The sequence below is a fragment of the Cydia fagiglandana genome, chromosome 20 (assembly GCF_963556715.1).
Source record: "Cydia fagiglandana chromosome 20, ilCydFagi1.1, whole genome shotgun sequence".
Lineage (NCBI taxonomy): Eukaryota > Metazoa > Arthropoda > Insecta > Lepidoptera > Tortricidae > Cydia > Cydia fagiglandana.
Window position 1 is genome coordinate 8,613,271 of NC_085951.1, and position 26,145 is coordinate 8,639,415.

The 26,145-nt window shown below is 36.7% G+C and overlaps 1 protein-coding gene across 1 annotated transcript in view; it reads right to left on the reverse strand.

Moving 5' to 3' along the window:
• Positions 1–3,554: 3,554 nt before the first annotated feature.
• The window catches only part of LOC134674541 (very-long-chain 3-oxoacyl-CoA reductase), a 57,164-nt gene continuing 34,573 nt past the window's right edge, over positions 3,555–26,145 (reverse strand). The window contains exons 2-7 of the mRNA XM_063532648.1: positions 24,291–24,337; positions 17,214–17,289; positions 16,004–16,172; positions 9,738–9,906; positions 8,120–8,433; positions 3,555–5,793 (exon numbers count right to left, since the gene is read on the reverse strand). Of these exons, the coding sequence (XP_063388718.1) occupies positions 5,772–5,793; positions 8,120–8,433; positions 9,738–9,906; positions 16,004–16,172; positions 17,214–17,289; positions 24,291–24,337 (797 nt within the window). The 3' untranslated portion in view covers positions 3,555–5,771. The remainder of the gene's footprint in view (positions 5,794–8,119; positions 8,434–9,737; positions 9,907–16,003; positions 16,173–17,213; positions 17,290–24,290; positions 24,338–26,145) is intronic.

Genomic DNA, 26,145 nt, shown 5'->3' on the forward strand with positions numbered 1-26,145 from the left:
CAGCTAGCAAACAAATTGGCCTGGAACTTAATGTACAAAAAACAAAATTGATGACAAACTTCAAGGAAACACCCGTTATCATAGAAAACTCAGAAATTGAATACGTAAAAAGCTTCGTGTACTTAGATAAACAAATATCTTTTAACGCATCAAACAACTTAGAAGAGATAGATCGAAGAATCAAGAAAACTTGGAATATGTTTTGGAGTAAGAAAGAAGTCCTAAAAAGCAGTCTCCCACTAAAATTGAAAAAGGTAGTAATAGACTCTTGCCTACTCCCAACTATGACATACGGCAGTCAAACATGGAAATACACCGAAGAAGCCAAAAACAAAATTAGAAGCTGCCAAAGGGCTATCGAACGGAATATTCTGAAAATAAAACTAAAGGATAAGATAAGACATAGTGATATTAGAGCAAAGACAAAAATAATAGATGCGTTAGAATACAGTTTAAAATCCAAATGGAAATGGGCCGGCCATGTAGCTAGAATGCACACCAAAAGATGGACTAAAGTGGCCACGCTGTGGAAAGGACCAGACGGCAAAAGAAGACACGGCAAACCAAGCGCCAGGTGGTCAGATGAACTTCGTGACATAGATAAGGACTGGCCCAATACTGCACAAGACAGAAAAAGATGGCAAGAACTGGAGGAGGCCTTTACCCGTGAGGGGTCCTAACCAAATTATATAAATAAAAAAAAATAAAAAAATGTATATATATATATAAGTTTAAGTGTACAAAATATATTTAAAAAAAAAATAGATTTTAATTAATTAATTTTTTGGTTATGGAATAAATGGGGCTTTTTTTTTTTTTTATTTATTTACTTACCAAACGATGACAGTTGTTATAACTAGTAAGGCAATGAATAATCCTTCTACGTCTTTTTAATTTATTCGAGTCACCGGACAGCTGAAGGAGTAAGCTCTTATGAAATTTATACCATTCCTTGGAAGGAAATAATAGTATTTTATGCAACAGTTTTATAAGAGGGGTCAAAAAATGTGAGTGGCGTGGGTAACAATGTGAGCCGAAGGCGAACATTGTTAATAAATACGCCATGAGCATTTTTTGACTACTTATACAACGTTGCATACAATGCTTTTTCTATGAGTAGGCAATATTAAATAAAATACAAAAAATTATAAACAAAATTTTATTTATGAAAATGTCAATGTAAATTTTGGATAGTAGGTATTACTATATGTATGTAACTGTTGTCTGCGACAAGCACCCAAAATACTAAATATTACTGCAACCTGTAACAAGAAAAAGGAGAATTAAATAATATTCAGTTTCAATGCAAAAATATAAAATGTACATAAATATAGCTCGTTGTACTGTGTACCCTAAATCAAAAATTTTTGTAACATATACCAACCTTGCTTAAAAGATAAATCTGATCCGGTGCTTCCAATTAGTCTTTGAAAATACACCAAAGACGTTTTCAGAGACTGACGAAGTTTTGTGCTCCAATCTCCACGCCATAAACTTCTCGTAAGATTTGTCGTATAGGTGCTGCGATTTAGTATTTAGGCAACAAATTTTCGGTCGCTGCTTGTGCTGCAGCGGATATTTCTTCAGGTGTAGAAACAATGTTGTCCTCTTTGTCCATTTTCAACACTTTTTATGAACGCAAAACAAATAGTAACGCAAAGTACTCAAAGAACAAGAAATTACCGGGAAAGGCGGGAAACGAGAAACAAACGAATAATGTCTATGGTTATGTTTTTTTTAAAGCCGTTACACACTACCGCACCGCACCAGGGTCGTGCTGCTGTAGGGTATAAAAGTATTTTTTATTATGTTGGTAGCAATGAACTCAGTACAAATTTGTTTCTTTTTTAATAAAAACCGTATGCATTCAATCGTTTGTCACGTTGGTAGCAATGTACCGGTATGTGGCACCTGCTAGAGTCTGTGCGGAAAGAGAAGAGTCGTGGCAGAAACGGGAACTAACATTTTAAATTTTATATGGCAATTAAACCTTTGACACCTGTCTTGTAAAAAGTAAACAAACTTCTGTCATTGTATATTTTTATTAACAAAAACCGCAAGTTTTATGTATAAAATATTTTCAAAACACGATGAAACCGTACATAAAACCACAAGAAAAATTATATTTAACATTGTTCGGTTTTGTCAGGGGGAAGAAAACGGCTAAAAGCCGACTATCGACTTACAAAAAGTCGCGGAACGTGTTTCCGCTTTCGCGGGTATTGATGTTGTATTTAATATTAAATAATTACCTATTTAATAAGCTCCCTAAGTAACTTGTCTGCGGTACATAATCGGTAAGTATATTCATTCAAAATATATTAATTTTCATAAATATGCAGGTCATTCATGATCTTTAAAATAACTGACAAATAGTCTTGATACTTGCCATTTTATGCATATTTACATGTATTTTTTTTTCAGGATTGTGTAAAAGTACCTACGGTATCTCGAATAAAAGACCGCTAAGTAGGTGATATGCAAGAATTCGTAATCTACGTGCCGGATTCAAGCACATCCAGTTCCTCACATCAGTCCCTGGTTGTTCTGAAGCTAGCTCAAACATAAGTGACATTGAATATTTTAATTCAGACTTCGATTAAGTACAAAGAATAAAACTTTTTCATAAAAATATTTCTTTATTTGTAAGTCCGTTTACTAGGTTCTGTTAGTTACGAAATTATAAGTATTTCATATTTAGCAGACTTTTCGGCGAAGTAAAATATCGTGAGATGAGAGAACCGGACATATCCCAATAAGGCCTACCTACTTATGCACTACTTATTTTTATTCATATTTATTATTAATAATGTACACATACATTACAAGTCAAGTTTACAATGGGTGAAATATATCCCAGATAGTAAAATTACAGTTCTAATGCCCAATTTCTACCCGATCTACCCGGTTTTGTATTAAAATAACTGTTGGACTGCACAGATTAGGTAGTACATCAATGAGACTCTATCTTGTTTGGTACTAAAATTACAGTTGTATTGGGCAGATTCTTAACTAGTTTTAGCAGTTTTGTCAATCGCACTGTCACTTTTTAGTATCTGAGACATAAAAACAAGAGTGTGTTTTAAAAAGAAAACTAGTGCCTGCGCTAAATCAGAGGATTGATTTGACGAGCCGACACCACCACCAGGCTCCGTTTAGTAAACCGTGGTAAAAAACCGGAACAAAAGGGATACAAGTATCATGACCTTTAGTGTCGTACTATAATCACGTGACCAGTGTTGTCAGCATAGCAAAAACCATAAAATAGCACTGGCGCGCCCTCAAATCCCACGACTCTTCTCTTTCCGCACAGACTCTACCCTGCACTAGCTTACCGTATCGTAATGTCTCTAAAACGACACAAGTGCTTTTTTGGGCAATAGACTATAGACTTTTAAGGAGTATTAATAATGTATGCCCTTATATGTTCGTTCGTGACTATGTAAATGACAGATAAAAGTACACGAGTAGAAAAAATATTTAATTCGTTTTGGACAAACTTTATTTCATAACAGAGTATAGGTACATAATTCATAAACTATACAAACATCTCAAAAGGTTTTGCACTTTATTAAGATCATCGAAATATCATTACATCATTTCACACACGCGAAAAAGGCAACAAAAAAAGAGGGTTTTGGTTAATTTGAACAATGATTTAATTTGATTTATTCATCTTTTTAATGACGGAAATGGTTGACTATTAAGCTACCCACCAACAAATTTTGCCATTACACACACACTTTATGTAATTTGTTCCATGACTTCACACCAGCTTTGCTGTATTGACATTACAAAAATCCATGTTACTATGCTACTATGCTACTTGATAATAACTTGCGTTTGTACAGCAAACATGACATTTTAATTGCACATCCAACTCACAGCCAGTAGAGAACAACGCTAAAGTTGCAGTAGGTACAACGTTGGACTAAGTCTACGTTACTGCGTAACAATTCCATGCGTTCTGTATTGCAATTGGACGTCTTTATCCAACTTATCCGTGTTACCTGCTCCTTGTAATGCGGCAAATAAAGAAAAGCAATGTTATTAGTATGGCTATAGTTATTATAATCATCAGTACCTGGTACATTATTCTATTATGGTACCATTCAACTCAACATCTCTACAAGCACACATTTCTTATTTCTTGTAGGGGTGCGGTAGATTTCGTGGTTCGTTCATGGTTTCGGTGTGGTGGTTGTGGTCAGGATTTAATCTGGTGTTAAATTTATTGTATTTTCTTAATGGAAATGCATATTTTATTGCATTATGATGATGGTTTTGGCGGTTTTAAAATTTGACTTTAATGACAATAATGACAGGAGTCAATTTGAGAGTGTTTATATGTCTATAATATGAAACGAAAATATGAAATGAGGTTGTATTGTTAACAAATAATTTATGGTCATAAAGCATATTATGTCTTGTAGACTTATCTTATAGAGTCAGAGCAAAGAGAATTTGAAATAGAGGAATATTGTCAATGTACTTAAATTATGTAGTCAGTACAGTTACTGCCATCTTTCGACACAAATGATTAACACTTATAGAACGCCATGTTACTTTGACCCTTATTTTTTCACCGATATGTGTTAAAATGTCCGATAACACCGTATTAAACGAATTGAATTGAATTGTCAAAAAGTATCGCCATCTATTCGAGTGCCGGCCAAAGGTTGGTTATATCCTCTAAGGCCAAAGGTATGTCGCCATCGCTCGAAAAGATCCTCTTTAGTCAAATGGCGTTATAATAGTGTTAATAATTTGTGTCGAAAGATGGCAGTACATGTACTAACTACATTTATAATTTACTTTGACAATATTCTTCTTGTCTAAATTTTCTTCGATACTCGTTATACCAAAAGTCTGCAGCGCTTTTGGTAGCCTACGCAGTGCAAGTGTTATTTGAACGTCATAATTTCATAGAAGTTAGACGTTTAAAATAACACTTGCACTGCGTGGGCTATCAACATCTCTGCAGACTTTTCGTGTTCTAACTTCTAAACGCTATCTTGAAATTTAAGTAATATTATAATGTCTAAGAAATATGTTACGTCAGCGATAATCATGTTTGTGGAATCAGAAAAGGGTAGTGGAATTTTTGTTAAAATTATACGCGTAAAACCAACAACTGAAACAGTACCTTTAAAATAGAAATAAAGTTTCTAACTTATTAATCTTATTATATGTAGTTTTTTTTAAACCTACATTCAAGGAACGTGCTAGACCTAACATTTATTGTACAATTATTGTCGTAATAAGCAATTACAAAATTTTGCAGCAAATACTTTAGTGGCTTAGACCATTTTGCATTTCTTTTCATATTCAATCCTATGTGAAAGTTTTTGTTTGGTTGCACTTTATAAAAAAGATGTCTATATTTATACATATGTTTATTTTATTTGTACGTTTGATTGTGTGATTAAATACGAAAATATTATGTACAACAAAAATTAATGCACCGTGAGAGCGTGACTTCTTTCAATTTCAGATTTGTAAACATTAATCGTCGGGTGACAAGCAAAAGTCACTAAGTACTATCAATAAATTAAAGTTACAATGCACTTTATTACACTTGTAACACGGTTTATTGTCCAATAATTTCAATGGTGTTAATTAGTGAATTTTGCTTGTCAACGATTTAAAAACTTGAACATGTATATGGCTAATATTCAACTGATAAAAAAGAAAACAAAAAATAACATTCAAACAATCTCTTAACTTTAAACAACATCTTAAAAATATGTCTGCAATAAAAATGAGTAAATTCAGGCTTCCAGTTTCCCTTTCCTGAAAAAATAATGAGTAATGAGTTAATTATGGTAGTGATATGAGCAGTATGAATGTTTACAGTAGGTACATATGGTGCTACAAGGGTGCTACTATCCCGAACCTGGCGGCCTAGCCAAGGTCACAATCGCTATCGCTTCGACAACGAAAACCATTATGTCTCTCTATCACACTTCCATATTAGTGCGATAATGACAGTTGCGTTTCGATCGCTACGGAGCGTAAGCGATTGGCATCTTGGCTACGCGGCCAGTGCGGGAAAGAGCACTTTCCGTGCGTATGTCGAAAGTTTAAAGAGCCATATGTACTGTAAAACGTTGTACGATACACGTGCGAATAGGTGATTCGTAACTTTCGGTCGTGTTTTAATTTATGCGTTCTACTTGTTCCGCGTGCCACACGTTGCGAATTACCCACTTTCAGCACTTGTATCGTAAATGTAGTTATTTATGTTGCCTTATTGAATAAGGGCAATTTTATTTAAAGTTATACACTACACCTTTTTCAGGATTAAGACCGATCGATCCTGTTAGAAGAAAAACGTCCGAAAATGTTTATGCCATTCCGTTAACACATACCATATACTATATGAAGGGAAGATTCCGTTGACGGATACCATAGACTGACGGTGTCGGAATGGAGGGGACGAAGTAAGCTAATACTAGTACTCGATGCTAGTGTTTAAATGTGGTAGTGTGATGTTTTTTATCTTTTGAATGTTAATTTGATTACGCTTTAACTAGTCTGTGCGGAAAGAGAAGAGTCGTGGAATGTACTCGTATGCCCGGCCCCAATACATTCCACGACTTTTCTTTCCGAACAGACTCTCAGCCGTATTCGAACAATGAGATACGTCAAATACTAGATATTGAAACGATATGGATTGGATATGTCAGTGTCAAACAAGTGTCAAAAGTGACGTTTTTTTTGAAGAAACGTCAATTTTGACACTTGTTTGACACTGACATATCTAATCCATATCGTTTCCAGATCTATTAATTGACTTATCTTAAAGTTAGAATCGGGCCGTCTATAAAGGATGGCTATTTACAATTTGGTATTCCTGTCCCATTAGGTTTAGGTCCACCACCCAGTTAATAAAACTAAGAGTTAAAATCAAGCATTTTATTAGTACACCAAACTGTGATACATATCATATCATGTATTACAATCCCATTTTATTAAGAAATCTTTATCCTAAAACAATTAAATTAATTATTACTTCCAAGACTTAACACTTTCACTGTCCAGAATTTCACATTTTTACACTAAGTCACTAAAACAGCAACACACTCGGATCATATAGATGAACGGTAAAAGTGTTAAGTTACAGCTCGACATAAGATATATTTGGGTAATTCAGAATACTTCAGAATTCTGAATAATCAGAATAAATTGACTCTAATATGATGAAAATATCAAGATTTTCGGAATTACCCTCTTCATAGACATTGAGCCTAGATAAAAAGCGAATTCTTAAATGCAAATATTACAGCGCTCCGGGTAACATATTTGTACCTATACTATTACTAAATCACATTTTTAAAGGTTCGAAGTTGACTAATGCGTTTGCAATGTCTTTGGTGTAAGGCATAAATAATGGCATGCAAATGTGAAGGAAGAAGTGTGATGCAGCAAGAAATATGCTAAATTATAATTTAGTGTTTCTACTGTTAGTACCTAAATGATTTCGAAATGATACCTAAATTTGATTTACTCCTTATGGGGGCGCGTCCATTGAATTCACATATGATTTAGATAAAAAAATAAGCCAAATTAGCTTCAGCGTGCCGTGGGATTTGTATGACTTCCCACCACTGCGACAATCTTAATAATATAAGGGGTAAATTAATAAATTAATTCCTGTTGCGACCCGTACATGGGTGTCTATTGTTACGCATGTGAACGGGTTCCAGCAGGCGTTCCAAATGACATTAAAGCTCTCCCACCACGCCCACGCAAGCCTATCAAAAGACCGGAATTTATAGGCCCGTTAAATCCAAAATTAAGGTGTAACTTAAATGACCCAGTTCAAAGATACACCGCAAACTGATTGAAAATTACTAGGAACGAAAGCACGTACGTATAAGCATTCAAAGATACACTGCAAACTGATTGATCATAGTAAGGAGTAGGAAAGAAAGCATACAAAAGCAGATACGTTAAAATTTTAAAATGATGATAGTGTTGACAGGCAGACTAGTGAATGGAGGAAGAAATATGTTTATAAGTACCTATAAAGATAAAATTAGTCCTGCTGCATCACAAGAAAAGGAAAGAGAAACATTAACTTGCTCCCAAAAAGAAAAATTATTGCTTTTTGTACTTTTTCAGTGCCCGAGCGCGGCTGTTCTCCATGGATCTGGTGACCAGCCAAACGCCGAAGTTCCCGCTGACTTCATTGATGAAGTTGATGACGTTCGTGAAGATAGCGTGGGGCAGGTACCCGGTCGTCCTAGACACAGTACCGACGAGACTCAAGGCGGACTTCACGAAAGTCTTAGCGGTAGGCGCGAAGAAGGTGCTCCTGCGGATGCCGGACATGTTCGTGCAAACGAAACCGGGCATTACGCATTGGGAGATAATGCCCTTTTTCCTGTACTCCATGTCGAGGCCCTCGGTGAATTTGTCCACGTAAGCCTGGAAGGAAATTTTATGATTATTGTAGACGCAAAACAAACTGACGACCCGGGTCATATCTCTATCTCTCTCACCCTACTATCAAGCGCTCGAGCGAAAATGAGAAGTGTTACAACTCCGGTCGTCAGTTTGGTGTGCGTCTACTATTACTATTTTTTTAAAGATACTCGTGGACGATAAGATAGGAAAGGTTATCGATGAACCCCTTTTGGGGCATCAGACACTAGAATGTTACGTAAGGAATTTGTAGAAAGAGTTATGAATACTTCATTCAAGAAACTATCTTTGTTGAACACCGAGCAACTTTATAGAAATTCGCAAGCAGGAGCAAAGCTTAATTTAAATGTACATTGCATTCGTGAGTGAAACTTTACAAACATAATATTTTACTTTATTTCTGTGTGTTTTAATTAACCAAACGTTCTACTTTTTATGAATGATTTAAACTAAAATTTTAACCAACTTCCTACAAACTATTCAGTATTATATGTAATAAATTCCTTACTTATAAAAACATCCATAACATAGGAAATAACTATTTGTGACAAACACACAAATAAATGCCTTTACCGGGATTCGAACCCGGGACAACCGACTAAGCTAAGAGGCCGTTAACAATGACGTCAATGTCTGCAATGCGCATCACTTTCAATCAATAAACAGGTTTGGCAAATAAAATGCCTATTACGAAGCAAGAATTTAAAACAGGTATGAAATTGAAGAGTACAGTAAAAAGTCGGTCAGCAAAGGACTTGGGATTATAGAGGAGAAGGGGGTCTCTATTGTTTCCCAAATAGTTTTAAGTCATAATGTATTGTTTGTCCGAATTTTCGTTAGTCATAATTGGTATTTCTCAGAAACGCGTAACTTTTCAGGATTGTCATAAAACAAACCTAACCTAACCTAACCTATCTATAGAATAACCTCAGGAAAATCCTGAAAAGTTAACGGTTTCAGTTTTATGCCTAACGATAATATGTCAAACAATACATTATGACTTAAAACTTTATGGGAAACAAAGGGACCGCAGGAGAAGGAGACCCTAACGGCGGCGTTTTACTCGACCAAGTTCCCTAGTACATACCTAGGGAGCTTGGTCACAATTGTTACCGATATAAAGGCTCCTCTTCACGTTGGGCCAACGCCAACGCCAACGAGGGACGCAGCCATGAGGTAGAATGAGATAGCAATATCACTTGCTCCCTCTAACGCATAAATGCGTCCCTCGTTGGCGTTGGCGTTGGCCCAACGTGAAGAGGAGCCTTAAGAGACGGTAACTCCGGCCACCAACATTCTATTCTCACCTTTGACGCCGCGTAGACTGTCAGCAACGGGCTGGGAATGATGGATGAGGCAGATCCGATATTGATGACGACGCCCTTGCCGCGTTTCACCATGCCGGGCAGAACGAGACCGGTAACTTTGGTCACCGAGGCTACGTTGGCTTTGATGAGGTTCGACATCATCTTCTCCCTGGAATTAAGGTTCGAGTAAGTTTTTGGTAACAGAGTAGGTACTGATAATCTGGAAAAACTCATCATAACCGGCAAAGTTGATGGTAGGCGACTAAGAGGACCCAGTCCCACGTGATGGTCAGACCAGGCCGCGTAGCCAAGATGCCAATCGCTTACGCTCCGTAGCGATCGAAACGCAACTGTCACTGTCGCACTAATATGGAAGCGTGATAGAGAGACATAAAGCTTTTCGTTGTCGAAGCGATATCGATTGTAACCTTGGCTAGGCCGGCTCGTCTCCAAAGAACTGCAGATGCCGATGACACAGGCTCTCCATCAAGCTGAAGACCGCAATAAATGGAGAAGCCTATTGCAACGTTTCCGTCGAAGCCACGATCCTCAGCAGTGAGGGAACGACTTAAGGAGGAGGAGGAAGTTTTTGGTTAGACTCGTATGATCATAAGGATCTGTATTCGACTAAAAAGGCTAGATAAATACTTTGGGTACTGTTGGATGAAGCAGATTTTTTATCTTATCAAAATGCGCAAGGTAGATTAAGAATTAAAGTTACATCAAACAAACAAAAACAAATTAGTGAAAACCGAGTATAACATGTTTTCTTGTGAGTGTCATTCGGCAATTATTTTTATTAAAGACTTCAAAAGAGTTCCCAAAAAATCTTGTCTAGACTAAGTGTGGTAAATTATAAAAAAATGTACGTTACAGTTTCTGTTGTGACAGACAACACATAAACAGACGACAATACATATGTGTACTGAGTTACTTTAATGTTAGTAACTCAGTACTCTATGTACAGTCGCCATCAGATATATCGGTGCGGCCAAGGTGATCACAATATCTGAACACGCACTCTAACGCCTTGACAATAGAGGCGTGCTCAAATATTTGTGAGCGCCTTGGCCGCTCCGATATATCCGATGGCGACTGTACATAGAGTTTAAACTCAAAACCATATCCGAATTTAAATTAAAACTTGTATTTGACTCAATCACTACGAAACTGGTAGTTCGCTAAACAAATATGTCGCCATCTGCGTTTTCAGCTACACGATTGATGGGAAATAATTAAGAGTACCTGATTGATACCGTCTGTCCAAATGATCGTTTGTCTCTAATGACGGAATCATTTGTATCCGATAATACAGTAGAAACATTTTGACAGTATAATGACTCGTTCGCATAGAGCGATACTTTTAATGTCGTATCCGGAATTAAAAAATGTAAGCTATTTAGAAATTATTGAATGACATACATACATATAACCACGACTATTTTCCGGAGGGGTAGGCAGACTACTTACGTCTTTCCACTTGCTACGATCCTGACATACCTCTTTCGCTTCCTTCACTTTCATAACATTCCTCATACACGATCGCCAGTTTAGGGTGCTCTTGACCTGGCCTTTCTTCAGGATTTCCCCGATCTGATCAGAGAAAGTCCGCCGAGGTCTACCCCTTCCAATTCCCGCTTTTACTTCTCCCTTAAATTGAATGAAGTTTGTAAAAGTTTGCAATAAGCCAGGCCTACCTCAAGGGCTTTTAACAAATCAATACCAGATTTACAGTGACATGAAAAATTTATGAATGCAAGAACTTGGGCAAGCATAATTAACATTATGAAAATCTTAAAAATTGCAATCTTTATGAACTCCACATTAATTTCGATAAAACACTCCTCGAAAAAGACAATGTACTGGCTGTGATAAATTTTATGTACATATCGTTTCATACTTATTCGTTCATTCGTATTAGGTACGCATTAATAATAAATCAGCATAATAGATTTTCAACAATTGCCATTCGTTTTCCATACTTTAAAAATATATTTTAAGGAATTTCGTATTACTAAAGTATTACGTTTGTTTCAGACATCTGAATCGTTAGTCAAAGGCACAGGTATTGATTCCATTTAGATCTATTGAATAGTTGATGAGCATTGGACGCTTTAGTCTAGTCTGGATCCGTATAAATAAAATGTTTTAGATGTCATTTATACGGCTTTTGTAGGCTTAAGCTGTTTTTAACTACGAGCTAATAATAGTTAAATTGAAGACAAAGTAGTACTTAACATACGAAAACATTTTATTCTACAATAAAAAAAATAGAATACATAGACTTATAAAATTTGTTTTCAAAAACGAAAACTGGATGCCGAATGGCATGCTGATTGTCATCTTGGCTAGGCCTCTATAGTTCGTGTTTTTAGCATTAGAAAGAACTTGCAAGAAGGTAAGCGATTTTGACATGTCTTTTAATTGAAAAACGCCTTTTAAAAATCAAAAACTATTACTTATGAAAGCAGAAGAATATAAATGATTGTATTAGATTCATAATTGTTATATATTTGCCGTAACTTATTTTAAAAATGTGTTTTTCAATTAAAAGACACACCAAGATTGTTTACCTTATTTCTAATGCTAAAAAAACGAACTATAGTGCACAAATGCCATGCGAATGTCACCTTTAGACGTATAATTACATATTACTTTGTACTAGTAGTGAGTAGATATATAACAACAAACGCTAAGCTTAAAGTTCCACAATTAGTCCCCGCTATATTAATACCTAAGCCTGTCTTCTAACTTCCCACTTTCGAATATTCTGCCTCACCCTCACACACACGTCTCCGTATAAGACATCTTTGTCTAGGACTTAATATAATAGTCAAGCAGTTAGCGTGAAAGCCTCATAGTGTCTTGGCAGTCAAGAACGACGTAACCGTCATAGAAAGTGACTGCTTTTGTTCATTTTAGTAGTGGATTGTATGAGTTCTGTGTTCTGATTAGCCGCGCAAGCGCGAGTGAGGTAGACTTGTACCGCTGAAACTTAGGCCCCCCCCACATCTTCTCTTTAGAGTTGGTTGCCACAAGCCTCATTGACTTTAAAAAGATTCGACTGAGCTTAACAGATTTGCAAGTTTTTTGAGTCATGACTCATGGGTAACTTTTTTGTGTTGTAACATTTCCGAGTCCTTTTATAAAAACTGGAATCAATTTTGAATAGCAATCTCGATATGCGTTATAATAAATTATGTTAATTAATAATATAATGTCCCACCAAAAACATTTTCATGTAAAATGTTTCCAAGACGAAACCATAATCGCTCGCACTATGAAAAAGTTATCAGATCTCTTGTAGAGCCAAGCTTTTAACTCTACAAGTCATATATAACTTCCATCAGGTGGTATATTCATCTGAATCCTCAATTCGCTCATACTCGGTAGCAATGGCGGCGCGTCCATAAAAGCCGATTCCCACCGGCTTGCCTGTTTTTGGATGTTTGGGCAGAGTTGTATAGGAAATATGTAAGCCAAATTAGCCCCGGCTTGCCTATGAATATGTTTGACACGCCGCCACTGCTCGGTAGTTTAATAGAATGCCACTATGAGGATCATTAAGCAAGTCAAGTCAATATATTTGCGACTAAATAGCGGTAATGTCGCAGTGATTAGATTAATTCAGGTGAGTATTGTGACTTGAGAGTTGAGATGGGGGAATAATACTAAGTGGATTTAGGTTAAGTGACATCAGGGTACAGGTTAGGTACAGTCAGAATAAATGGATTTGTTATACAGTTTCCATTCTGATATTTGACTCCCCATTCGATAAATAACGATACTTTTGCCTAAATTGTTAATTAAAATTAAGTACCCTCAAAAAATAGAAAAATGTATACTTAGTCATGTTTTTAAAAAAACACATGCATTTTACTTTCCTCGTATTCAAAATGAAAATTAGAGTGTTTAACTCGGATGAAAGACATTTTTCAGCCTCGGACTATTGGCTCAGCGTTAGCGGCTTACGCTAATTATTGCAATCATTAAATTAATTTTTGATTGCTAGTAACTTAAAAATACTACCTATCATCATCATTCTCTTGCCCTTGTCCCATTCACTTGGGGTCGGCGCAGCAAAAATACTACCTATAATAATAAAAAAATATTGCTGACTGAAATTTACACTATTTTCCAAGTCGTAGGCTGTCAGGCTGTCACTGTCTATATTACATCTACGTCGTCTACTTTAGTCTGCAGTCTTAGTGCTGATGTTTGTAAAATGGCTTTGATTAAAGATAAGTTAGTCTTAAGCAATTACTTTTTGCAGATGATTTAATGGCATGAGTTCTATGTTTAATAATTTGAATGTCTTAGTAAAAATTGTCACTCGCAATAAGTAGGTACCTAAATGAAATACTTACAGAAAGAATAATATTTTATTGATAGAAATGTTAACGCTCTTAAGGCAGAGGTTTCTTAGTTTCTATTTGCTCGGCCTACTTTTACTCATTACTTCAACTGGCTAACTTTATGGTGTTTATGTCATCAGGAAATATCTTATGTAATACGTTTTATCATAGTAAACATATATGATGAGTAAGTAGATTGATGGATAGCTAATGGACGGTATTATGCAATAAAAACGGGTTTTTCTTCAAAGTGTTCTTAAAATAGATTAACGTTAAGATTAAGAGCCAACAGGAGTGGTCATTTCTCCATACAAACGTACTCCTCGTTTTCCTCCGTGGTTTTTGAAGCTAGAGCAATGATTTTTTCAACACAGGTTAATATTGTCAATATCTGTGTTGGACCGTTTTGCTTTTTATGATATTTTTGTTTTTTAAGGCGCTAGAGCCCTTCAAAAATGGCCAAAATGGCCTAATTGACTATGCCGCAATGAGAGGCGTGGCATTCAAAACTGATATCAGTTAGCCAAAAAAGCAACACGGTCCGACACAGATAATTTCATAATCATTTAGATTTCCAAATTTGGTTATGATTGGTTAAGTTTTGGAGGAGGACAGAGGAGTACGAAACCTCGATTTTTGAGATTTTTACGCAGGATTTTTCGCCTTGTCCTTACCGCACTACTTTTAGGTGCTGCCGCTTCCGTTAGCGAGACGGGTATATTTACCTAAAATATTTAAAACTCAGCTCCTGTTTCGTCTTAACGTCTTCATTGCACGAGCTTGCCAGCGCGTTGCCATGTGATAAGAGTGCAATAATAGTAGATTATATAACAATAACATAAAATAACACATATCGCGCGAGGTAAGTTTATATCGGTCCGAGAGGAGCGAGGGCCGATAACGGCAGAGGATCAAGGAGAAAATAGTTATATGCTAGAGTTATACACTTCGATTGCGAGTAAAATATATAGAAATATTATATTACATATTCAAGTGTATTTTAATGCTATTTAAATTCGGGACCAATATTTATTTCCAATTTTTTTATAGACAAAACTTTACCTAATTTGGTTTTATTCTGTTTTTGCAAAGTCGAAATAAAGCTTTTGTCTCAATTCTGAAAAACTCGCACGTGAATCCTACGCAACATTGTCCATTTTCTTTTACGAATCCACAAAAATCCATCGTTTGCAATCGCGTTAACTTCAACAAACAATAAAACACATGCAAATAAACACTTTAGTCAAATTTAAACAGCAAATTCACGTTCGGAAATCTAATACCGTGAAGCGCCGAGCGTCACAATAATCCCTCGATAAAGCGACGATAGTTGGAATAATATTTCAATTGAACGGCACTTATTTCATACGGTGGCAATACCCGAACACCTGCTTCCCTTTGGAAATCGTTTCTGAACGAAAGGTGCGGTTTGCTGCGTTCAATTTCAACAGACGGTGGGATATTAGCGGAAGATTTGAAAGCATGAATTGGAACGGTTTTTGAACGGAAATTTGGGGGATGTTTTATAAAGTTTGTGTGACTGCTGTTCGTCAGTTACCTAAATATTTATGGTGCTGACGGACTATCTAAATAAATCGTTTAACACTAAATAACAACTGATAAAACCAGATTACGAACAGTCGTTGCACTTCAAGCGATTTTTACATTAAAGACAATACCTACCTATTATCAGTAAAGGTAAGTCAACACCAATCACTCAATCAGACACGACCAGACCTACTCGTGGTATGAGTTGGAAATGCCGACATTGTTGACTAGCGTGCCACACTTAAGATCCGTGATTTCTCTCGCGACCTTCGTGTATATCTCCTCGCCCTCGCAAAAATCAGCTTAGATCACCTTCGTAGTCTTTCTCTGGACAAACAATACGAGTAGGTAAAGGTAACTCACCAATCAGGCACGTCCAGGAAGTACTCAGGGTACGAGTAGGAAATGCCGACATTGTTGACTAGGGTGCCGATTTCCAGATCCGTGATCTCTCTAGCGATGTTCGTATAAATCTCCTCGCCCTCGCAGAAGTCCGCTTGAATCACCTTTGTTGACACCTTGTAGTCTTTCTCTGGATAAACAAAAAGGGGAAACGTGAACAGCGAATTGTAAGTCTTTAGTAAAAGTTAAACGAAAACTAAATCTTCATGAGTTGTAAGCTTAAAAGGACATTGTTTTAGTGTACATTTGATGACCAAATTTTTGAGCACATAATATGATAGTTATTGCCGTTAAAAATAAAGGCTGATGTCTCAAGCCCAACAGTCTTTACGAATTTCAGTCCAACCTCTAAATATTGGTGATAAATTCAAACGATTCGGCCTTTATCTTTCCATTTAAAACAAGGGGCTGTTCCATAAGTTGAAACCAACAACGGCCGAATGGAGATGGGTATGAAAAATGTACGACAGATGCCGGCGTGGCCGCGTAAAAATGACTTATGGCAGGAACGCCCGCCACGGTCCGCCCCTGCCCGACGAATACAGAATGGGGTTTAAAACTGCCTATTGCCCAATATAGGTATAGGCCGCTGGATCAGTTCCAGTTATTTTTAATACCACGCCGGTGGCAAACAAGCATACGGTCCGCTTCATGGTAAGCGGTCACGGTAGTCGATGGAGACCCGCAGGGCTGTTACATGCGTATTGCAGGGACGTTGCGTTGCCGACCCATTAAAATCCTGTGCACTCTTTTTTTGAAGAAGTAATACCATAATTTGATATGATCATCTCCTGTAATCTTACTTACTTACTTACCGCTGTGGCGCAACGACCCGAAGTGGATCTTGGCCTCCGACATCAAAGACCGCAATGCTACTCTGTCCGAAGCCGTTTCTGTCCAGTCGACGGCGCCGAGTTCGCTAAGGTCTTTCTGCCTTTCGTCTCTCCAGCGGTACCTAGGGCGTCCAGTCGGCCTTCGGCCACTTGGTACTGCCTCATTTGAGAATCGAAAGCCGATAGACTCCGATGGCTCGGGCACGTAGTCCGGATGGGGGAACATCGCGCAGTCTGGAGGGCGTACTCTGGAGTACCAAGTGGCCTGTAATCTTGCTGTAATTAAATTTGTGTTTGATCTAAGCAAGCTAATACCAAATTATAGGTTGTTTACTAACCTAATTCTTCAGCTGTCGCCCTCAGCTTGTCGATAGATCGACTGACTAGAACAATATCACAACCGCGGGCAGCCAACTGAAAATAAAAAGCTCTGTATTAGTTCATTTCATTATTCGTTAACACTGCACTTATAAGGTTAGTAGCTAAAGTTTCACAGTCAATTTTTCCAAGAATATAAATGACCTGTAGTTAGGTAGTTGACCCCGAAAAAATATCTGGCTTCAGTTAAGACAATGGTATAGGCGCAATAAAAATGAATCATCACATCGTAAAACACACCTAAATAAATTATATGACTAAATTAAAAATAGAAAGGTTAAACTTTCGCAGTAACTTATAATATGTGCTCTTTTTTGTATTTTATGTATGCACACTGCATTAATTTTTGTAGGTATCGTGTGGTTCACCGTATCAATAATAAACATGGAGCAAATTGTATAATTTATATGACGAAGACCTACATCATTAACCGCGAGAAACCGAGAGAATGGGTTGATAAAATTGAAGGGATGTTTACAAAAACAACATAACTGCTTAGAGCGGTTGACACTTTTTTAAGAACATTGTCAATCGTTTCAGGTGTGAACCAGTGTAGTCAGTTATATTGTTTTTGTAAACATCCCTTCAATTTGTTTTAACAATTTTGTTTATTAGTTAAAATTTACACGGTGGCTAAAAAATAACTGCATTCCCGTTGCCAGGGAGGTTTCGGGATTATACTGAGCAACTTGGGACCAACCCCGAAATCGCGAAAAAAATTTAACCTCCCAACCCTCCCATAAGAAATGGACCAGCCAAAATGTATGAAAGAGCCAAATTTTTATTTCGCGATTTGGGGGTTGGTTCCAAGTTGCTAAGTATAATCCCGAAACCTCATTGGCAACGGGAATGCACTTATTTTTAGCCACCCTGTATATTCATTCGATGGTTAGAGACCCCTTCTTTCTATATTTATATGCATAATAAATAAGCAATATGGCTCTCAAAAACCTATAAACAAGGCAAATTGTAATTTGTCGGATCTGGCGCACAATTCACCAACATCAATAACCATACCACGGCATTATTCCTGAATGTCTAGTTTGCATACTAAATTGGCTATTAATAATGTAAATAAACTGTAAAGTCATATCACAAGAAATAATGACATGTGTGATTATGATATGAAAGCATTATGTTTACTGTTATGTCGAGATTTTAGGATATGGAGCGGAAATATTGTCATAGTTCCAAGTAGGTACCTGATTCATCTTCATTTTGGTGGTAGGACCTATAATCTTTGCGCTTAGTTATAAGAAGCCGATATTTATTTTGCTTCGAAGAATATAATTAAAACAAATAAATATAATGTTTAAACATACATTCTAATATACTCGTATATACTGACTGCTAGAATGATTAGGGGAAACCGAGGAGAGATGAAACAGAGGTAAAAGTTGAAACAGCCTAATTTTTGAGACATCTGTAAATTATATCGTGGTGGATAAATGATGTCTAGCCGCGTCCTGCCATCTGCTGGTCCCTCAATATGCGTCCTTGCCTCAAGACGATTATAAACACCTCAAAATCTACGTAGTTTCAACTTACCTTTGTTTCACTAACCTCGGTCTCCCCTACTCTTCGTTTTAAATATCCTGTGGTCGGAAAAAGTATTATTTGCAGTAGGTAATTATGACGTGTTCGAATTTAATTATCGATTTGGTAGTTGCAAATGCACGTTTGCAAATAGTGAACCGAATTTCCTAAAAGCCAATAAGCTGCAGAATATGAAATACTTCCTAGTAATATAACAAAATCCAGTGAGTTCCATTCATTTCCGCCGGATGAAATATTTCAATAGAATATTCCCTTCGCGTTTAGATTTGCATACATCTTTATTGTATGGAACGGGCCATAGAGTTTTACTGCATGTTACTGCATAAAATACTATGATCTGTGGAATCATATTTTTAGATAGACTTAATTTTAGACATGACAACTCGACGATCGACGAATACCTTGTACTTCGCGGAATAATTTAAACCTATTTTAATATTTTTAATTTACTACAGTAAATAATTTACTGCTACGCTATACCAAAGAGAATTTAGACTAAAGGAACATTGTCAAAGTAAATTATGTAGTCAGTATCATTTAATAGTAATCATTTGAGTCGAAAGATGGCAGTAAATATACTGACTAAATAATTTACTTTAACAATATTAGTCTATTTCAAATTATCTTTGCATACAGACTGCCTAACCATTTGGAACACCAAAATGAAAGTCAAACTTTGACGAAAATTTGAGGATTTAGACCGGTGTTGCTTTGGTAAATATATTTCATTGCAGATTAAAATGTATCTGAAGTATATCGAATGTCTTAAATTTCTCTAGAAATTTGTAGATAAGAAACTAAGAAGGATAAATATTTAATGTACGAAACCGTCTTAAGCCGTGTGTCGATCTTGAGTTCGACAGTATATTCCACATTGCCTTGTCTGCTAAAACCTTTGTCTATTCATTCCAATATGATCCGACAATGAAAAGCAGGAAAGAGACGTTAGGATGAACATAAAATTTTATAGTGGCCTTCTAGTTGCATTTATCTACTTGAAGTATTCCATAATATTCTGATGCTACATTATCAATAAAACATAAGTTTTCTCGGCCGCATCTATTGAGGTAATATTTCAATAATATATGATTTCATTTGTTTAACTATGTTTATACATTTCAATTATGCAGGGGTTAAAAGTGCCTCCAAAAAAAAAGTTCGTGTAATATAAGTAATATAACACACGGCCGCTTCGTCGCCAGGTTTCTTCTTTTATTGAACTTGGCTTTGGCTTTGTACTTAATGAAAAAAACATTTCTTCAGAATTATTATAGTTTTACATTTAAATAATAAAAAGCCAACTAACGTCGGAAAATATTCCAATATTTTCATAGCCCAAGAGAAAAATTAATCTTCATTTTGGTAAAATAAATATCAAATGTAGATAAGATGCAACTTTTTAATGTTAATACTTTAATTAAAAAGCTATTAGCTTAAAGCCTGATAAATCAATTTACAGATTTAAGAGATTGAGATGTTCGACTATTTTTATAAATTAATTAATATTTCGACCTGCGTCAATAAATATCAATAAAATTTTAAGGCCCTGTGGAATTTCAAACTTTTTAAAAGAGATTACGTTCAGAGTTTCGTTTTGTGAACCGAGCATGCAAAACGATGGAGTTAATTTCAATATTTAACAATTTAACACATATCAGTGAAAGAATAAGGATCAAAGCCAAATGGCGTTCTAACAGTTTTAATCTTCTGTCGAAAGATGGCAGTAAATTAACTGTGGCTAGGTACATAATTTAACATGACAGTAAAGCCGACCACTGACTAACAGTCAGCCGGGCGATATCGGCCGGTCAGTTGTTGGGAACTGTAAAATTTTTGTTCTAACTGACAGGCCGATATCGTCCGGCGGCCTGTTAGTCAGTGGTCGGCTTAACTCTCTATCTCAGAGACTCTATTCTCTTTGGTAAGATCATAATAAATAAAGTATTTCTAGGTAAACTTTCCCCAAAAGTTAGTGGTGTCTGACGCTTCGCTAGGGTCACGTACGATTTGCATAATTTTACTATAATATCCAACTGAGTAGCGACTGCAGACACATTTGTTCAATTTAATACGCTCATTAAGGCAGGTCTAGACGAGATATTTGAACACCCACGGGTCGTTTTTAATTTTCAGTACTTAAAACTTAATTATGATTGGGACAGGTAATTAGAGGGTACTTATACCTCATTTTTTGAATAAAAAATATTAAAATTTTAATATTTCAGCCACCTCAGGGAAACATTAATATAAGATTATTTCATATTATTGATATGCTGCAGAAAATAAAAGAAATACATATTCGCGTTTTGCCTGAGGCACGATATTTCTATAAATTTTAGGAGTCTTTTCAACTAGGATCCGGCAAAGTTTTCAATTAAGGGACCCACAGCAAACATAGGGAAAATACGGTTTCAGTCAAATTTCACAAAATTTTTGTATAATATAGATTCATGGCTCTCGAAATTTTTTTTTGTACGGGCACTACTCTCTCAGAAGTATACTTTCAGAAATAATTAAGTTGTTTCACACAAAACATATGCATCGTAACATCATCGTATATATATTATACATAATAATATAATAATAGGTAGGTAATAGGTAGGTAGGTAATATAACATACATTACCAGGAATTATCAAAACATGTCACAGATATCATGTTCCACTTCCGAGCTAAGAATGACTACCTAAATACGAAAGTTTGCTTATAAAAATAACTAGACAGAAAAGTTATACCCACACCTAGTACAGTCAGCAGCAGAAGTTGCTAAGCAGGCGAGGTGTTAAAAATTACCTTGACACGCTCTTATTCTCTTAATACTAAAGTCGCATAAGATCATTTTGGGCAGCTCGCCCGCTTAGCAACATCTGCTGCTGACTGTTCAAGTAATAAAGTTTAGTAACCGCGCTTACACTTGCGACAACATTCACTAATTTAATGTCTCTTTTAAGTGTCTTGGCGACCTAGAAAATAACGTAAAGTCACTTGGGGGTCATCCATTAATTACGTCACACGAATTTCTAGGTGTTTTGACCCCTCCCCCCCTCCTTGTCACACTTGGTCACATTTGGCAAACCCCTCCCCCATAGTGTGACGTCACATTTTTTCTACGAAATCGCCAAATCGAATTAAGTAGGTACCTACCTATAGTTCGTTTTTTTTAGCATTAGAAAGAACTTGCAAGAAGGTAAGCGATCTTGGCATGTCTTTTAATTGAAAAACGCTTTTTAAAAATCAAAAACTATTACTTATGAAAGCAGAAGAATATAAATGATCGTATTAGATTCATAATTGTTACATATTTGCCGTAACTTATTTTTAAAATGTGTTTTTCAATTAAAAGACACATCAAGATTGTTTACCTAATTTCTAATGCTAAAAAAAACGAAGTATAAGTATTATGAATATTTTATCAAAATATTTTTGACGATATAAATATTAGTAATTTTATAACCCAAAACTGCTTAGGAAAGAAAATTAAACGAATAAAAATGATTATCGTTTTAAAAACTTGTTATTTAAATGTACAGCGAATAAAATAATTTAAATAAATTTTCGGTTACTGACGAAGTTAAAGTGACGTCACAAAGTTTGTGTCTCCCCCCTCCCCCATGTCACAATATGTCACATTTTCTTGACCCCCTCCCTCCCCCTAAACGTGTGATGTAATTAATGGATGACCCCTTGGAACATTAGTGCTAATGTAACTTGCAACTTTGGTTGTACTATAAAATGTGATTAAATATTCTGGACCCTCTCAGAAAGCACACGTATTATGAGATGTGTTCAAAATTTAAATATTTTATTACCTTAAGAACTTTTTGACAACAGGATAGGTTGTCAAAAAGTTTTTGAGGACATGTGACGTGAACTGACATACCTAAATAGTTAAGTACTTAGTTAGGTCTAAGGTGAGTGATTGAACCTTTTGTAATATCAAAGAGTATAGAGGGCTATTGCCAAAGTAAATATTGTAGTCACGGTACATTTACTGCCATCTATCGACACACGATTAAAACTTAAAATAAAATTGAAAATGTATAAATTAATCAAAATATGTTTACGGATAAATGATTTTTAATTTTTATTGTTCCATACTGACCCATGTTCTTTCACTGATATTGTGTTAAAATTGTTAAATATCAAACGGTGTCAACGCCATCTAGCCGAGAATAGGACAAAAGGTGTGTGCGCCATCTATTATTATATTCTATTATAGAATGACTTTTTCTTGATTTCCATGGCACGTTTTTTTCTTAGACTTTATTTATTGTATACGGAGTTATACATATCTCTGGTAATATGAATTGAATGTATAAGATAGCGCAGTGGCGCTTAACGCAAGTAACTGATATTCAAAAGTTGACGCTTGACAATCCAGTCGCCACAAAACATGGCGCAGTATAGCGCCATCCAGTTCGCCTGTCAAACATGGGGGCGGCAGCAAAATTTTTTCTTAAGGGGCCCACTGATTAACAGTCCGCCGGACGGTATCGGCCTGTCAGTTAGAACAAAATTTTGACAGTTCCGAACAACTGACAGGCCGATACCGTCCGGTGGACTGTTAATCAGTGGGCTCCTTTAGACTACAATTTACCTTCATCTACTACAATCAGCAGCAGAAGTTGCCAAGCGGGCCCGATGTTCAAAATGATCTTTACGCGACTTTATTGTTGAGCTTGAGAGAATAAGAGCGTGTCAAGGTAATTTTGAACACCTCACCCGCTTAGCAACTTCTGCTGCTGACTGTATAATCAATGGGTCTTTGGGTCTTGGGACTCTAACTCGAGTACCGCAAAACGCACGCTCAGAGCGTCAGGAGCGTGCATGCACGAACGATGGTGACGCCACAAATTTATGGCGGTCGGCACGCTCGTGACTAGAGATGCACCGGAAGTCCGGCCATTATTATACTATCCAGCCGGATACCGGATAGAGACCTACTATCCGGCCGGATACCGGATAGTAACATTGCTTGATTTCGGAGTAAACAAATTGGATTTAAGAAACAGACACGGTCATAATCACACTTATTTATTATTTTAAAACGATTTAATCATTCCACTGACTTGCACGCGCACTCATTTCGAACCTAGAAATGAGTCCGTGCGAACGGTTACTAGGAAACAGGTCAAACCTGCAGAATGCGCACCTGAAAAACCGATGTGTAGGTATCTAGGTATAGTTTCGCTGGCCGAATATTCGCCGAATACCGGATATTCGGCCGTTGGTCAGGCCGAATATCCGGTATCCGGCATCCGGCCAAACAACTATCCGTTGCATCTCTACTCGTGACGCTCCGAGCTTGCGTTCTGTAGCCGAGGCATAAGGCGTGTGTATTTTCTGTAATTTAGTTCATATATTTATCTATTCTATGCTTATAGTTCCAACGCTGCGGCCCACTGAGAATTGTGGACTGACTGACAGATGAGTGTCACATGCAAATGTGATATTTATTGATTAACAAACGTGATTAATTACCTCTCTGGCGTACTGTTTGCCGATGCCGTCTGTGCAGCCGGTGACCACTGAAACAATCATTAATTTAATTCATTATAATTATAATTACTTTTGCAAAATAAGTGTTTAATGTGTCAGAATGATTGCACTTTAATTAGTTGACTTTATTTAACGCGTTATTGGGACATAAGTATATGTATTTATTTAATGCGACTCATTTAAGTTTAATTACATATCTACGACAATTAATGTCGGTTAATCGGACTGAAAAATTATCTATCGATTAGACTGCGCTTTTTATCACCAGTTAAAAAAAAAATTCGTTTGATACAGGCGGTCCAAAAATATTAAGGTGGCCACTGACGAGCCTCCCAACAGTCCAAATAGCGTGGCTGCGATCCAAAATCGGTCCGTGAATGTCAAAAACAAACAATGTTTAATATTAGGATGCCGTCCATTTGGATGTATCCATTGTAACGGCATCCATTCGGAAGGCTCGTCAGTGATCTGCTTTATGTATAAATATTTTGACAAATATTTTTTTTTTCTTAAAAACGTCTTTTACAAAAATGGCATACTTATATGCCTATAAGTATGCCACGCTGTTCTGAGCAACAGGGGCGGATCTGAGGCCGAAATCAGACGAAGAACCGGTATGGCAAAATCGGCAATGTCTCAGCTGCAGAGAATATGGAAAGACAGGAATATTCTCAACAAAACCAAAATCAGAATAGTTAGGACCCTTGTCTTTCCCATATTTCTCTACGGGGCGGAAACCTGGACACTGAAAGCGGATCTTCGGAAAAAAGTCGATGCATTTGAGATGTGGGTGTGGCGGCGCATGCTCCGAATACCCTGGACGGCACGCCGCACTAATGTATCCATATTAGCGCAGCTCAAATTGGAAAAGGAGCCTAGACTATCCACCATCTGTCTTCAACGAGTACTAAGATACTTCGGTCACATAGCTCGCAGAGACACTGACAACTTGGAGAGACTTGTGGTGATGGGAAAGGTGGACGGCAGACGGCCTAGAGGACCAAGTCCAACGAGATGGTGTGACCAAATATCCGCCCAGATGGACATCACACTAAGCAACGCTTTCCACAAAGCAACCGACAGGGAGAAGTGGAGAGCTGCCATAGGAAAAATTTAGTAAGCGGAGTCACGATCCTCAGCAGTGAGGGACCGACTTAGAAGAGATAGGTAATGCCAGAGTATGATTTAGGTAATCATACTACATACAGAGTAGAACAGTCATCTTTGTCAAGATGTAGCCGCCATGGCATTTTGTCATTTCTTTACTCCCTTTTCATATTTATATTGGCATGCCCTCCATTATTCATTTCATGTCGCTCCATGCTAAAAATAAATACAAAAGTTGACATTGACAGAGGTCAACTTATGAGGATTTCTCCATATCCAATAACGTACGTTCGAGTGTCACTGACGATATGATTTTCAGAAAATGTTGTCTTTTGAATAGGTATTTCACTGTCGTTGTCTACCTTTCTGATTACTTTATGCAGACACCACGTGTTTTGAGACGAAGAAAAGTGTCCCCAGTCTTTAATATAAATTTTGGGTGTCCGTTTTGTAACGGTCCATACAAAATATATGTGAAAATGCGTTACAAAACTGTTTTTTTTTTCTTTTAATTCGATAGACCTCGTGATTCTGAGTAGATATAACCCAAAAGTTGATGGATTTTCGAAAGAAAGTAAATGGTAGGTACATTTGTGAAAATGCCCATAAACAGGCGGAGCCGTACCGCACCTTACTATTATAAGCATAATTAATAATTTAAATGACAGCAATCAACGATCGACATGAGAGTGACCGATAAAGGCAAACAATTATTTTGGGGTTAACTAAT